Raw genomic sequence first — 15,699 nt, 5'->3', positions numbered from 1 at the left:
TAATTTAGCTATAATGTTTTCGTTTAATTGGAAATTCCAATATTAATGCTTTTGCTTAATTGGAACTGTACAAATGGTGCCTCTAATGTACCATTGTTAATAGTACGTGACTATTGTAATTCTTCGACTTTCCTTCAACAAATTTGAGTTTCAGTTTCAATTATCACGGAGGTTAAATTAACACCATGTTAATGGGATTCCTCTTGTGAGGAACACAAAAAGCGTGATATTCGTGAACAGGCATGGAACGAGATATGTAAAAGATGTTTTTTTTTTTTTTGGTAAAAATGAAGGTATGGGCAATGAAAAAAGATAAATTGAGGCAAATAATTTATCTCTATTATTAAATAGTTGATTGGATGAAAAGTGATTGGATGTGAAGTTCTAACCAATTGTACAAATATGCGTTATTTTCATTTGTTAAAAAACAATATCTGTTAAGTTTTTAACACTTTTTTTTTTAAAAAAAAACAAGTTTCTTTTCTTTAAAGAAAAGTGCTGTATTTTAAGAGCGTGCATATGGATCCTATTTAAACTGCATTTTTATAATTTCGATGGAATTTTTTCAATTAGGTCATCGAACGACTGAATTGACGTACGGAAATTATTGAAGTACTTCTTCTCGTCTTCTCGCAAATCCATATACACAGACACAAAAGCTCTCTTCAGACTTCTTTGGGAAACTAAGGGATGAATCTTGAGACATTTATTTTTCTGTTTTTTTCGTTTTCTCTTCTTACAGAAATATTAAGATGCCACTATTGTCGTTTCGAACATTTCATGTTGACTCGCAACACTGACTGAGAAGAATCCTGTATATAATCACGTGACGCGTAGCGCGTAGCTACGGATGACTGTGTAAGCACACACGCGTAGTGCGGAGGGCAGAAGACGGGGCGCGGAGCGCGGAGCTCCGCTTGACTGTGTAACGGGCCTAATTCTATGTTACAACCTTACAAGCTGCCTTCTGTTTCGTGCACTTGTTAATCCATAACGCTTGAATGCACAAGGATTTGGGTTGAGTTCAGAATAAAAAAGAATAGAACTACAGTAGTAGTTAGGAGTAGTACAGTAGTAGTCACATTTATTTTTACGTCTTATTCTACGTCAAGAAGTAGACAAACGACGTAGTTCAAATTAACCAGATTTTCTCCTCAAAGGTCACGACTCGAATATTTCCCACATACTTAAAAAAACAACTGTATTTAGTAGTATGTAAACATGTAAAATAGCACTTAATTCATAAAAGTAATGTAATACGTTACAATTTAACATACCAAAATTTACAAAGATTGATTCATCTGAGAAAGAAATACTAAAATGACACAAACAGTAATGTAACAAGAGTACTGACGAAAGACTGATTTATGATTATTTTTAACACAGTTGCAACGTTTGCCGAATCATTTCTTTTAAAATACAATACATCAATGACATCTAGACCAATCTTGGAAGCCCAATTACGACAGCTTGCAACATTCTCATATTGGTCGTTAATCTCCAGGTTTTTCATATGTTTGCTCAATTGTTCAAAATTCATTGCAGATGTCGCGATGTGTGTTTCCATGCTTATATGACCTCCTTGTTTCTCATCTAACACACTTGTCCTGCTATTATCGAATTCAGTGTATAAAATCTATATCGTTTACCAAACATTATTCCTGTCATCAAATCTTGGACGCTAAGATGGGCAGCGTCCAAGATGTCCCATGAGAAACGTTCCTCCTTTTTTCCCATGCAGCCAGAATGGGGAAAAGTAGGAACGCTTTCAAAGTTGTAGCTGGGAGTCCAATCGAAAATGACCATTAGGAAGAGCTAGGCGCAGATGGTAGGGCAAGGAAGAGCTAGGCTCAGATGGTAGGACAAGGAAAAGCTAGGCTGAGATGGGAGGACAAGGAAGAACTAGGCTGAGATGGTAGGACAAGGAAAAGCTAGGCTCAGATGGTAGGACAAGGAAGAGCTAGGCTCAGATGGTAGGACAAGGAAGAGCTAGGCTCAGATAGTAGGACAAGGAAAAGCTAGGCTCAGATGGCAGGACAAGGAAGAACTAGGCTGAGATGGTAGGACAAGGAAAAGCTAGGCTCAGATGGTAGGACAAGGAAGAGCTAGGCTCAGATGGTAGGACAAGGAAGAGCTAGGCTCAGATGGTAGGACAAGGAAGAGCTAGGCTCAGATGGTAGGACAAGGAAAAGCTAGGCTGAGATGGCAGGACAAGGAAGAACTAGGCTGAGATGGTAGGACAAGGAAAGGCTAGGCTGAGATGGCAGGACAAGGAAGAACTAGGCTGAGATGGTAGGACAAGGAAAAGCTAGGCTCAGATGGTAGGACAAGGAAGAGCTAGGCTCATACGGTACGACAAGGAAAAGCTAAGCTCAGATAGTAGGACAAGGAAGAGCTAGGCGCAGATGGTAGGACAAAGAAGAGCTAGGCTCAGATGGTAGGACAAGGAAGAGCTAGGCTGAGATGGTAGGACAAGGAAGAGCTAGGCGCAGATGGTAGGACAAGGAAGAGCTAGGCTCAGATGGTAGGACAAGGAAAAGCTAGGCTGAGATGGGAGGACAAGGAAGAACTAGGCTCAGATGGTAGGACAAGGAAAAGCTAGGCTCAGATGGTAGGACAAGGAAGAGCTAGGCTCAGATGGTAGGACAAGGAAGAGCTAGGCTCAGATGGTACGACAAGGAAGAGCTAGGCTCAGATGGTAGGACAAGGAAAAGCTAGGCTGAGATGGGAGGACAAGGAAGAACTAGGCTGAGATGGTAGGACAAGGAAAAGCTAGGCTCAGATGGTACGACAAGGAAGAACTAGGCTCAGATGGTAGGACAAGGAAGAGCTAGGCTCAGATGGTACGACAAGGAAGAGCTAGGCGCAGATGGTAGGACAAGGAAGCGCTAGGCGCAGATGGTAGGACAAGGAAGAGCTAAGCTCAGATAGTAGGACAAGGAAGAGCTAGGCGCAGATGGTAGGACAAGGAAGAGCTAGGCTCAGATGGTAGGACGAGGAAGAGCTAGGCTGAGATGGTAGGACAAGGAAGAGCTAGGCGCAGATGGTAGGACAAGGAAGAGCTAAGCTCAGATAGTAGGACAAGGAAGAGCTAGGCGCAGATGGTAGGACAAGGAAGAGCTAGGCTCAGATGGTACGACAAGGAAGAGCTAGGCTCAGATGGTAGGACAAGGAAAAGCTAGGCTGAGATGGCAGGACAAGGAAGAACTAGGCTCAGATGGTAGGACAAGGAAAAGCTAGGCTCAGATGGCAGGACAAGGAAGAACTAGGCTGAGATGGTAGGACAAGGAAAAGCTAGGCTCAGATGGTAGGACAAGGAAGAGCTAGGCTCAGATGGTACGACAAGGAAAAGCTAAGCTCAGATAGTAGGACAAGGAAGAGCTAGGCGCAGATGGTAGGACAAAGAAGAGCTAGGCTCAGATGGTAGGACAAGGAAGAGCTAGGCTGAGATGGTAGGACAAGGAAGAGCTAGGCGCAGATGGTAGGACAAGGAAGAGCTAGGCTCAGATGGTAGGACAAGGAAAAGCTAGGCTGAGATGGTAGGACAAGGAAGAACTAGGCTGAGATGGTAGGGCAAGGAAAAGCTAGGCTCAGATGGTAGGACAAGGAAGAGCTAGGCTCAGATGGTAGGACAAGGAAGAGCTAGGCTCAGATGGTAGGACAAGGAAGAGCTAGGCTCAGATGGTACGACAAGGAAGAGCTAGGCTCAGATGGTAGGACAAGGAAAAGCTAGGCTGAGATGGGAGGACAAGGAAGAACTAGGCTGAGATGGTAGGACAAGGAAAAGCTAGGCTCAGATGGTAGGACAAGGAAGAGCTAGGCTCAGATGGTACGACAAGAAAGAGCTAGGCTCAGATGGTACGACAAGGAAGAGCTAGGCGCAGATGGTAGGACAAGGAAGCGCTAGGCGCAGATGGTAGGACAAGGAAGAGCTAAGCTCAGATAGTAGGACAAGGAAGAGCTAGGCGCAGATGGTAGGACAAGGAAGAGCTAGGCTCAGATGGTAGGACGAGGAAGAGCTAGGCTGAGATGGTAGGACAAGGAAGAGCTAGGCGCAGATGGTAGGACAAGGAAGAGCTAAGCTCAGATAGTAGGACAAGGAAGAGCTAGGCGCAGATGGTAGGACAAGGAAGAGCTAGGCTGAGATGGTAGGACGAGGAAGAGCTAGGCTGAGATGGTAGGACAAGGAAGAGCTAGGCGCAGATGGTAGGACAAGGAAGAGCTAGGCTCAGATGGTAAGACAAGGAAGAGCTAGGCTCAGATAGTAGGACAAGGAAGAGCTAGGCGCAGATGGTAGGACAAGGAAGAGCTAGGCTCAGATGGTAGGACAAGGAAGAGCTAGGCTCAGATGGTACGACAAGGAAGAGCTAAGCTCAGATAGTAGGACAAGGAAGAGCTAGGCGCAGATGGTAGGACAAGGAAGCGCTAGGCGCAGATGGTAGGACAAGGAAGAGCTAAGCTCAGATAGTAGGACAAGGAAGAGCTAGGCGCAGATAGTAGGACAAGGAAGAGCTAGGCTCAGATGGTAGGACGAGGAAGAGCTAGGCTGAGATGGTAGGACAAGGAAGAGCTAGGCGCAGATGGTAGGACAAGGAAGAGCTAAGCTCAGAGAGTAGGACAAGGAAGAGCTAGGCGCAGATGGTAGGACAAGGAAGAGCTAGGCTCAGATGGTAGGACGAGGAAGAGCTAGGCTGAGATGGTAGGACAAGGAAGAGCTAGGCGCAGATGGTAGGACAAGGAAGAGCTAGGCTCAGATGGTAAGACAAGGAAGAGCTAGGCTCAGATAGTAGGACAAGGAAGAGCTAGGCGCAGATGGTACGGCAAGGAAGAGCTAGACTCAGATGGTAGGACAATATTAAGATGGATCTCGCAGAAATAGGAACACAAAATAGAAACTGAATGCAGTTGGCTAAGGTTAGAAGCGAAAGGAGCGCTTTTGTGATCGCGGCATTGTATCTCCGGGTTCCATAGGGCATAGAGTGAGTGAGTGCATCAAACTTATATCTGTTTACATAAGTTTGACATCTGAAGATCTGAAATGACATTGCATTGTAGATCTGGTGTGCTGGTGAGGTTGCTTAAGGTTAAAAAAGAAAGCTCTGGATGCTTTCTTTATACACTTCACTGTTTAACTACATATATTTCTATGAACACAGTTATCTTCCAACTGATATGCAAACTAGTTTGTTTCTTCTAGGCTCACATCAGAAATTCTTTACAACCGAGCTGAAATTTCGCAAAGAAACTAAGCTGAAATTTTGCAAAATTTAAGTACCAGCAGGCAAACATTGTTTGGTGTTCCCCTTTATGCAACCAGATTACAAGTGTTGCAAACCCAACGAAGTTGTACTTTTCAAATAGTTCTAAGTCGAATTATTACAAAAGCCAAATTAAACAACGACAAATAACAACGTACAATACCACACTTCTTGTTCAGTGTTGGAAACTAAGTACACCTACAGAAAGTGTCAAAACGTCTAAATTTTGGTGACATCTACGACAGTAATAACAAATGTGATATAGATGAGGTATACAGGGTGTTGCAAAAAAATTACCTGATTTTAAAAGTCCGTATGTATTACTAAAAACACTGCGAAAATGGGATAAATTGCAGAATACTCAATATTCGAATTGTTTCCAGTATTTCTTTGGAAGTGCGACGCCGTCCTGGACTCTTACCTTTTTACAATCATCCTGTCTCTTCAAATTAGTGATACATAAGACGGATGTTTTGGTGTGAAATAACAGGGAATGTGCCGAAATCACTGACTCAGTCATCGCAAACTGCAGCACACAAAACGCCTTCTGTTGAGCGGGCGCCATCTTACTTCTTACTGACTGCAAACTGAAAATATGCATTGACTGGCATTTAACGGCAATTTTTTGAAACTCTAGGCCACGCCTATTCAAACAACACTCACTTCCTTGCCGGCACGTTTCATGTTTCGTAGTATTATTATCAACCAAAATCAGGTCATTCTTTTTCAAACACCGTGTACATTGAAAGTTATTTAATACCTAATACCACGATCATTATTTGGCGTATTTAGAATAAATAAGAACAAAATTACAAGTTCATGAAAATTTGCTTGTTTTCAAAAGGTTTTATTCCCGAAATGTTGTTAAACAAATGCCTATCTAATTAGGACGATACTTGTAAAAAAAATGTGAAAATCATTGGCTCGTTTACATCAATTTTGATGGGTCTATTTGAAACCGTTCCGGAGATACGGAAGATATGGGTTACAGATTCATATACTATTTAAAATGACGAATTTGTAGAAGATTTTAAAAATAAATGGGTCATAACCTTATTTCTTTTGCATATAATAACAGCTTTTGGTAGTTCTAATAACAAAAAGTTCTCGCAATTAAAATAATTCTAAACAGTATTGGAAAGTTTTCAATGTTTATTATATTTCCGGAACAAATTAACATATTTTAGTGTTGTAAACGACATTATGATATGTGCATCTATCGAAAACGAAAAAAATTGATTGTATACGATATTTAACAAAGCAATATATAGAAATATAATCTTTTAAAAAGTTAAATTTTTGTTACGTGTGGAAATTCTATCCATACTTTAAAAATAACCTTGGAAAGTATTGCCTAAGATTTATGCAACCTGAAATAAAGATGTATTTTTACAGCGTTTCCGGCGCAAACTTGTAAATTACGTACAAACGAAGGTGCATGGAGAGGATGGCTTAGTCATTCGATCACTACTGTCAAAGTGGGCACTATCTATTCTATTGTAGTCCATTCGATCACTACTGTCAAAGTGGGCACTATCTATTCTATTGTAGTCCATTCGATCACTACTGTCAAAGTGGGTACTATCCATTCTATTGTAGTCCATTCGATCACTACTGTCAAAGTGGGCACTATCTATTCTATTGTAGTCCATTCGATCACTACTGTCAAAGTGGGCACTATCTATTCTATTGTAGTCCATTCGATCACTACTGTCAAAGTGGGCACTATCTATTCTATTGTAGTCCATTCGATCACTACTGTCAAAGTGGGCACTATCTATTCTATTGTAGTCCATTCGATCACTACTGTCAAAGTGGGCACTATCTATTCTATTGTAGTCCATTCGATCATTACTGTCAAAGTGGGCACTATCTATTCTATTGTAGCCCATTCGATCACTACTGTCAAAGTGGGCACTATCTATTCTATTGTAGTCCATTCGATCACTACTGTCAAAGTGGGCACTATCTATTCTATCGTAGCCCATTCGATCACTACTGTCAAAGTGGGCACTATCTATTCTATTGTAGCCCATTCGATCACTACTGTCAAAGTGGGCACTATCTATTCTATTGTAGTCCATTCGATCACTACTGTCAAAGTGGGCACTATCTATTCTATTGTAGCCCATTCGATCACTACTGTCAAAGTGGGCACTATCTATTCTATTGTAGTCCAGGGTGGGGGCGCGGTGGCTCAGTGGTAGAGCGTTCACCTCTGGTGCTTGGGGTCCCGGGTTCGATCCCAGCCCCCGCCAAGTGAACTTTGTGGTGGACAAACACCGTGCTCGTGGGTTTTCTCGGGGTTCTCCCGTTTCCTCCCACTTTCTTCATTCCACCATTTCACTCATCTCTCATAATCACCGTCTCCTTTAGCCTAACCGGCATAAGCGTGGGACGTAAAACTTAAAGATTTCATTTTTTTTCTATTGTAGTCCATTCGATCACTACTGTCAAAGTGGGCACTATCTATTCTATTGTAGTCCATTCGATCACTATTGTCAAAGTGGGCACTATCTATTCTATTGTAGTCCATTCGATCACTATTGTCAAAGTGGGCACTATCTATTCTATTGTAGTCCATTCGATCACTACTGTCAAAGTGGGCACTATCTATTCTGTTGTAGTCCATTCGATCACTACTGTCAAAGTGGGCACTATCTATTCTATTGTAGTCCATTCGATCACTACTGTCAAAGTGGGCACTATCTATTCTATTGTAGTCCATTCGATCACTACTGTCAAAGTGGGCACTATCTATTCTATTGTAGTCCATTCGATCACTACTGTCAAAGTGGGCACTATCTATTCTATTGTAGTCCATTCGATCACTACTGTCAAAGTGGGCACTATCTATTCTATTGTAGTCCATTCGATCACTACTGTCAAAGTGGGCACTATCTATTCTATTGTAGCCCATTCGATCACTACTGTCAAAGTGGGCACTATCTATTCTATTGTAGTCCATTCGATCACTACTGTCAAAGTGGGCACTATCTATTCTATTGTAGTCCATTCGATCACTACTGTCAAAGTGGGCACTATCTATTCTATTGTAGTCCATTCGATCACTACTGTCAAAGTGGGCACTATCTATTCTATTGTAGCCCATTCGATCACTACTGTCAAAGTGGGCACTATCTATTCTATTGTAGTCCATTCGATCACTACTGTCAAAGTGGGCACTATCTATTCTATTGTAGTCCATTCGATCACTACTGTCAAAGTGGGCACTATCTATTCTATTGTAGTCCATTCGATCACTACTGTCAAAGTGGGCACTATCTATTCTATTGTAGTCCATTCGATCACTACTGTCAAAGTGGGCACTATACCAGTTTTGTCCATAGGTGAGTTGTACTTCTTTGTTATTATCTCTGATTTAAAGGTTTCAACCATTGAGGAGTGTATATATATAGATATATATATATATATTAGGATATCAATCACCAAAATTAGGAATTACTATTCTTGTTCAAATCAATTTACAGTATATATTAATCGAATACATTATATATCAGCTTTTATTTCTATATTCTAATATTACCTCTTTGATTATGGAAATAAAGGTTTCTGTTTTGCTTAGCTGAAATACGCGTTGCTACGATAGATAAGAATTATTATAAAAATATATATCTAATATTTGAGATAGCAGGAACTTCAATTGAATATATTTTATTTTCCCTCAGTTAACAATTATCATTGTAAGGCTTGTATTCCTCTATTGATACTTGTCCTGTTAATTAAAGGCCAGTGGCCCATGACGGAGCTACGGTCTTCTGGGATGTCTAGATCGGTGTCGGATGCAAGATCGGACATCTCTACTGTATAGTCTTCAGCTGCTGGTGATTGCTGTGCTGCTGTCTCGGCAGGGGAGCTTGTCTTTTATTCCTTCTATCACTTTTCATAAAGTGATTATTGCAAGAATTAGAAACATCCGCTCCATTAGAGAATCAAACCAGGGACCCAAGTTCCTGAGTCAGAACCTCTGACCGGTCACTGTTCCCTGCAAAGCGTCTTTCCTTATTCATCCCCATGTTCACTTTCAACAACTTTTTATTAAGCAAATAATGTTTATTAGCGGCACAATTCGCAACTCTATGTAGGCAACCAGAAAAATAACAGAAAATCTGCTTCATCTCTTCACACCCTCTGATCGAAATCTTCATTAATGCAGTGTTCACCTTCAAATTCCGTTTATGTAAGTCATATTGTTTCAATCCACTCAACAACTCATCTAATGACGTAGGGTAACGATACTTATACATGTCATGTTTTACGTGTGGATTCATTCCTTCCATAATAATTTGTATAACCTCTTTACTCTTACCATAACTTATGGATCCATAACAAACAACATATGAATCAATTGTTTTTTTTACATAATCTAATATTTCTTCTGGTTTTAGCATAACCTTTAATATACCTATTTACGAGTGCTCGCTTACCTCATGGCGTGATGCATTTTCGAAACAACTGACTTGTAATTTGTGACCATTCGGTAGTCATTTCATATAAGGAAATTAATTCCTGATTTAATCTACCTTGCGCTTTTCCTAACGCAGCAATAAAAACGGTTTCTACAGGAAATAACTTTAATTTAATAATTCTATAGACGACGCTCATAAATTGGTAAACCTTTAAATCATCTGATCCATCCACTACAGGGATTCAACGTGCGTGTTCATTAAACAAATTACATGAAGCATTAACCGTTAATTTGTCCACATTAAAATTAAAAGGCACAAAGCTATTCAGTAAACATATGTTCTGAGTTTCATTACGCGTAGTTTCAACTTTATTTTTATCGTAAAATAGATTTGTACTTTTCTTTTCATTTGCAATCATCTCCTCAGCTGATAGATCAAAGTTAATAAACGGATTTAGGGGGCTACTATTACTAGTTGTAGACACACACAAAGGTTCCAACTCGTCCCTCAACAAATCGCTGTTATCAGAGAAGTCAGAGTACACACCTGTTGAAGACAGGTCAGATACACTATCAGCAGTGAACGACGATAAATGCTGCCTACTTGTTTCTGCTTCCCCTTCCAAATATGACAAATCCCATACTTGACCTATATTAGGCGAAATAAACAGTCCCCTTTCTCCTCCTACAAAACCATTTAAAACGAGCTAACCAGGTATTCCCTCATATATAAAAGTTAATGCTATGATATACAAAAATAGCACAACCAAAAACATACTTTTGCTTAGTAACGACTCCACTCTTACAAGCATTTGTTTAGTATAAGAAATCCGGTTTTACTATATACAACCATCTTCCCATCCAAAGGTCATACATTTTTTTCTTTTTTACAAAAAGAAAAGGCGGATGTATTGACTCCACCAAGAAACCTACAAAAAATAACAAACAAACGAATGTCTATACATGTGTCAGTTGTACTTTCCCCCCTATAATCTCAAGGAAACGGATTTTACTCCAGCTTCTTAAACCCTTTCAAGTATGTAAGGCATGCACCGTAACTAATTTCAATTGGTTTTTAAAGTTTTTGAAGATTCGATCACTACTGTTTGTAACGTGCCTTGGTATAGCTCTGTCGTGGGCCACTGACCTTTAACCCTAGGACTCCCAGTGAGGTCCAATGGACCCCAAGACTATGTTTGACAGTTCCAGTCAGTATTATTTTCCGGGATTCTAAGAGTTAATGACTAGGACAAGTATCAATAGAGGGATACAAGACTTACAATGATAACTGTTAACTGAGGGAAAATAATTGAAGTTCCTTCTATCTCAAATATTAGATACATTTTCTATAATAATTCTTATCTATCGTAGCAACGCGTATTTTAGACTAGCAAAACAGAAACCTTTATTTCCATAATCAAAGAGTTAATATTAGGATATAGAAATAAAAGCTGATATATAAATGAAATGAATAACTTTATAACAATAATGAAATCGATTAATATATACTGTAAATTGATTTTAACAAGAACAGTAATTTCTAAATTTGTGGATTGATATCCTAATATATATATATATATATATATATATATATATATATATATATATATATATATATATATATATATATATATACTCAAAAACGGTACTTACAGGTAGTCTAATTGAAAAGTTTAACACATCGGCAAAATATACCCTAACACTATGCGACAACATTAATTTTCTTCCAATAAATTTATATTTTATATATATATATATATATATATATATATATATATATATATATATATATATATATAAGGCTTTGCTAACTAATTTAAACAGATATATATATTTACTTCTCAATGGATGAACCCATTAAATCATAGATAATAACAAAGAAGTACAACTCACCTATGGACAAAACTAGTATATAATTATATTCACTTTCGATTTAATTCTTTTGTTCAGCACCACAGTAATATTTAACCCACACAATATCGTAAACCAGAATAACACTTTACGGTAACTATGTAACAATCCTTTTGAATATATATATATATCCTTTGACGAAACTGTTAATCTGACTCATTCTGATAGTCGTAATATGTAATTACATTATACGTAGTTGACTACAATAGAATAGATAGTGCCCACTTTCACAGTAGTGATCGAATGGCTAACCCATCCTCTCCAAGCACCTTCGTATGTACGTACTTCACAACTTTCCGCCAAAGGCGCTGAAAAAATACATCTTTATTTCAGGTTGCATAATCCTTAAACAATACCTTCGAAGATTATTATTATTTTTTTTTTTTTTGAAGGTCTAGATAAAATTTCCACACGTAACAATTTACAATCCATTCCAACTTGGTTTTTGTTTATTCGAAACATTCCATATCATGATCACAATATTCGACACTAAAGTGTTGTGAATTGTTTGTCTCACTTGCGTAATTCCTGTCGTAGAGCCATCCAAAGTTTTTCATACTATAACATCCTTATTTTCCAACACTGAGCAATGTATATAGTATCGTAATATTCGTTTAATATACAGGGTGCTCCAAAAGTATATATAAAGTCCCGTACTGATCAGCTCACTGTATTTTATATCATTCCTTACTTTTATCCATCAGGTAGACTTAGTTTTATTATTATTATTATTTGTTCTTAAAGCATTTTACCTGTACTTTAACCTCAGAACAGCCGTAGCAAATAAACCCATCAACTAGAATATTATACTTGATCAATACAGGTGTGTATACCTACTTCTGGGCCACCCTGTATAGATTTGAGATTTCTAACAATTTGACGTAGTGCTATGTGAAGAAATACAACTTTTTGTTCTTCAGATGCATAATTAATCTGCAAATGTTGAACAATACTTTTAAAAATGATCCCTTCCGGTATATACAGGTTGGTCTTTTTTTTTTTATAATGATAATAGTAAATATTTCAGAGATCATAAAAGGCAGAGAAACGAAATAACGCACCAAGAAGCTATAGAGAGGGGTACAGCGTCCTAGATATTTTGTAACATCACCGAATGAACAGTTTGGCCAACCCAACATAAAGTTGTGATTTTTCAAATAACACTACGTCAGATTATTACATCTTTCAAATCAACATGCCATACAAATTAAAATACCACATTTATTATTCAGTGTTGCAAACTAAGAATGTGATAATATGACATACATCCAAAGTTTGGAAGGGTCTATCTCACATACATTACAACGGAGATGGACAATGTAACGATCGTGGATACTATGGTCATAGTATGACTTGTTTCAAATGAATAGGGACGATGTTGAAAGGGTTTGAAAATTTGAATTTTTTCGAAAGATTTTATTTCGAAAATATGCTTAGATAAGTACTATATCTAATTACTTGTTTGGTTTGCATTGATAAACAAATTATTTTGCCGTTTACAACACTTCAATAGCTCAAACCTTTCCGAAGATATGAAATGCATTGCTTAAATCATGTAATTGCGAGAACTTGTACTTACAGCTACTAAAAGCTATTGCTATAATGCTACAAAAGAGAAAGAAATCAAGAATCATTTTAAATATCCGCAAATACGCCATTTTCAACAGTGTTGCGAACTTTATCAATGTTTATCATATCTTCGACATGATTTGAGATACCGAAGTACAGTAAATCACAAAATGATTTGTATGACAATTGCAAACGATACAAATAACTAGATATGATACTTATTTAAGCATGTTTTCTAAATAAAACGTTTCGAAAGAATCAAATTTCCAAAACCTTGTAGCGTCGTTTCTATTCATTCGAAGCAAGTCATAAAATGACCATGGTATCCAACGCTAAGGTATTTTCGATGTACATTATCCAATCCATCTCCCTTGTGTTGTACGTGTAATATAGTTTTCCAAATTTTGGATGTTTATGATAATATAACATTCTTAGTTTGCAACACTGAATAATAAATTGGTATTTCAAGTTTTCGTTTGACATGTTCGTTTGAAATTTGTGATAATCTGACGTAATGCTACTTTTAAAAAAAACTCAATTTTATATTAGGTTGGCAACACTGTTTATCCGCTGATGATACAAAATATCTAGGAGGTTGTCCCTCCCCCTATAGTTTCTCTGCCTTTTACGATTTTTGAGATCATTATAAATGGACCGCCCTGTATATAGATAGAAAGAAAGAAATAGAGGGAAGCAGTTTCCTAGTGAAGGGTCTCATTTTATGTTCCCTGATGCGTGATAGTGCAATGCGAAGGTCACAATCTGCCACTTCGTGTGATTGTTTTAACAAAAGAAGCAACATGACCCACATGAGATACTATTACCATGCTTTCCATATCTTCTTTAATATAAAAATTGGTAGATTAATTTTTAAAACTCGTGAAAATTTGAAAGGAATAAATCTTACGTATCGAAAGATTCACAGTTTAATGTAAAGTCTTCGTATGGTCTGTTCTCATACAAAGATTTTAACTTTTCTCCCCACAGGAAATAGCAGACACTCTCAAGCAAGGACGTACACAAAGGTTGGGTCCTAGGGGTCCGAACTCCCCGAAATTTCGACTTTTGTGTTAATTTAGCCTAATTTTAAGGGGTATTTTAGGAATTTTAATTTAAAATTCCCTCACATTTAGTTTGGACCCTCCGAAATAAATTCCTGCGTACGCTACTACTCTGAAGATACTGAAATTAGGTTGCACAATAGTTCGTTTCATGTCTCAAATTCACCTCAAATTATGCTAAAGTAATGTTTACGTACCTGCTGGTACAGAACATACTGCCACAACGGTGTAGCTACATACGAATAGTACTATTATTAATAGATTCCATTTAGACAATGAATATAGTACGGAATGCACAGATGATTGACATATGTATAAACTCATTACTAGAATCAACTTTAGATAGGACTATGTGAACTGAGTTGATAACTTATAACACCTTTTCTTCTTAAGAACGTGTAAATGTTTATAAACACCTGTCTTCAATAACCGGAACAAATTACGAAAAAAAATAACATAAACTTTACTTTTGTGTCTGTTTACTATCAAGAAACATTAGATATTGAGTGTACATGAATGAATCACTTAATTAACTCAAATTTTATGTAAAATTATACGATTTATGATGCTGTAGTGTAATATCATTATTCACACGTGTTTAAAGCGTAAGTCTGCTTTTTTTTTTCTAACTTAATGGGATATTAAGAATTATTCTAGCTCTTAACGTAACCAGAATAAAAGTTAATAACATCGATGCTTTTTTCCCATAACAGCAAATCAAAAAATGTGTTGTGTGCAGTTTATAAAATAAATGGCTGTGAGATATATATATATAACGTTCTAAATGACGCAAAATAGTTAGCAATGAAGCAAATTAATATCATTCAAACGTAATGAAAGACTAGCTTAGTGAAAACATATCTAGTATTGAAGCTAGGGTTGCCAACTTTTACAAACGGAAATACCGGTGTGCCATCATCGCTCGTAAAAATGTGAATAACCTGTAAGTAGTTGCTTCTTACAGAATCGAGAGATTCGAACTTCAGTTATTCTTCAAGCATTGATTAAACTTACTGATTCTAGTATTGGTTGAGTCTGCATATGTATTTTATTTTATTTATTTATTTATTTATTTTTTTTTTTATTTTTTTATTTTTTTATTTTTTTTGTAGTCTACCATCAATAATACATCGTATTTGAAACAGAAACGCAAATATATGGGTAACCAGGGCAAGAGTGAAAACGCTATTGACGAAAAAGTGGCAACGTCGGTAAACAAACGAATGTTGAAAGTTAGTTCGGCGTGACACATGTAGGAACGGAAAAGGAGGGGAGCCGTGTGCGTGCAGTGTGAAGAGCAGAAGAGTAGAAAGTTTGTTGCAAAAGGAAAGAAGTAAAAGATTCGTAGGTAAGTGTCACAGTTTATAACGTAGTTTCAGCTGAAGGTGAAGGATTGGAAATATTTCCTGGAAAAGCAGTATAAGTTCGTATTTCTTATTAGTAGCACGCAAAAGAAAAAAAAATGCTCTGG

At 37.6% G+C, this 15,699-nt stretch overlaps 1 protein-coding gene across 1 annotated transcript in view; it reads right to left on the bottom strand.

Moving 5' to 3' along the window:
- Positions 1 to 14,580, bottom strand: part of LOC145683249 (uncharacterized) — a 117,054-nt gene extending 102,474 nt beyond the window's left edge. Inside the window, exon 1 of the mRNA XM_081754620.1 lies at positions 14,426 to 14,580. Within this exon, the coding sequence (XP_081610746.1) occupies positions 14,426 to 14,552 (127 nt within the window). The 5' untranslated portion in view covers positions 14,553 to 14,580. The remainder of the gene's footprint in view (positions 1 to 14,425) is intronic.
- Between the last annotated feature and the right edge of the window lie 1,119 nt (positions 14,581 to 15,699).

This window comes from Thermobia domestica, chromosome 4 (assembly GCF_964235325.1).
Source record: "Thermobia domestica chromosome 4, izTheDome1.hap1.1, whole genome shotgun sequence".
Lineage (NCBI taxonomy): Eukaryota > Metazoa > Arthropoda > Insecta > Zygentoma > Lepismatidae > Thermobia > Thermobia domestica.
The sequence above is the reverse complement of the archived record's forward strand: the minus strand, read 5'-3'. Positions and strand labels throughout refer to the sequence as shown.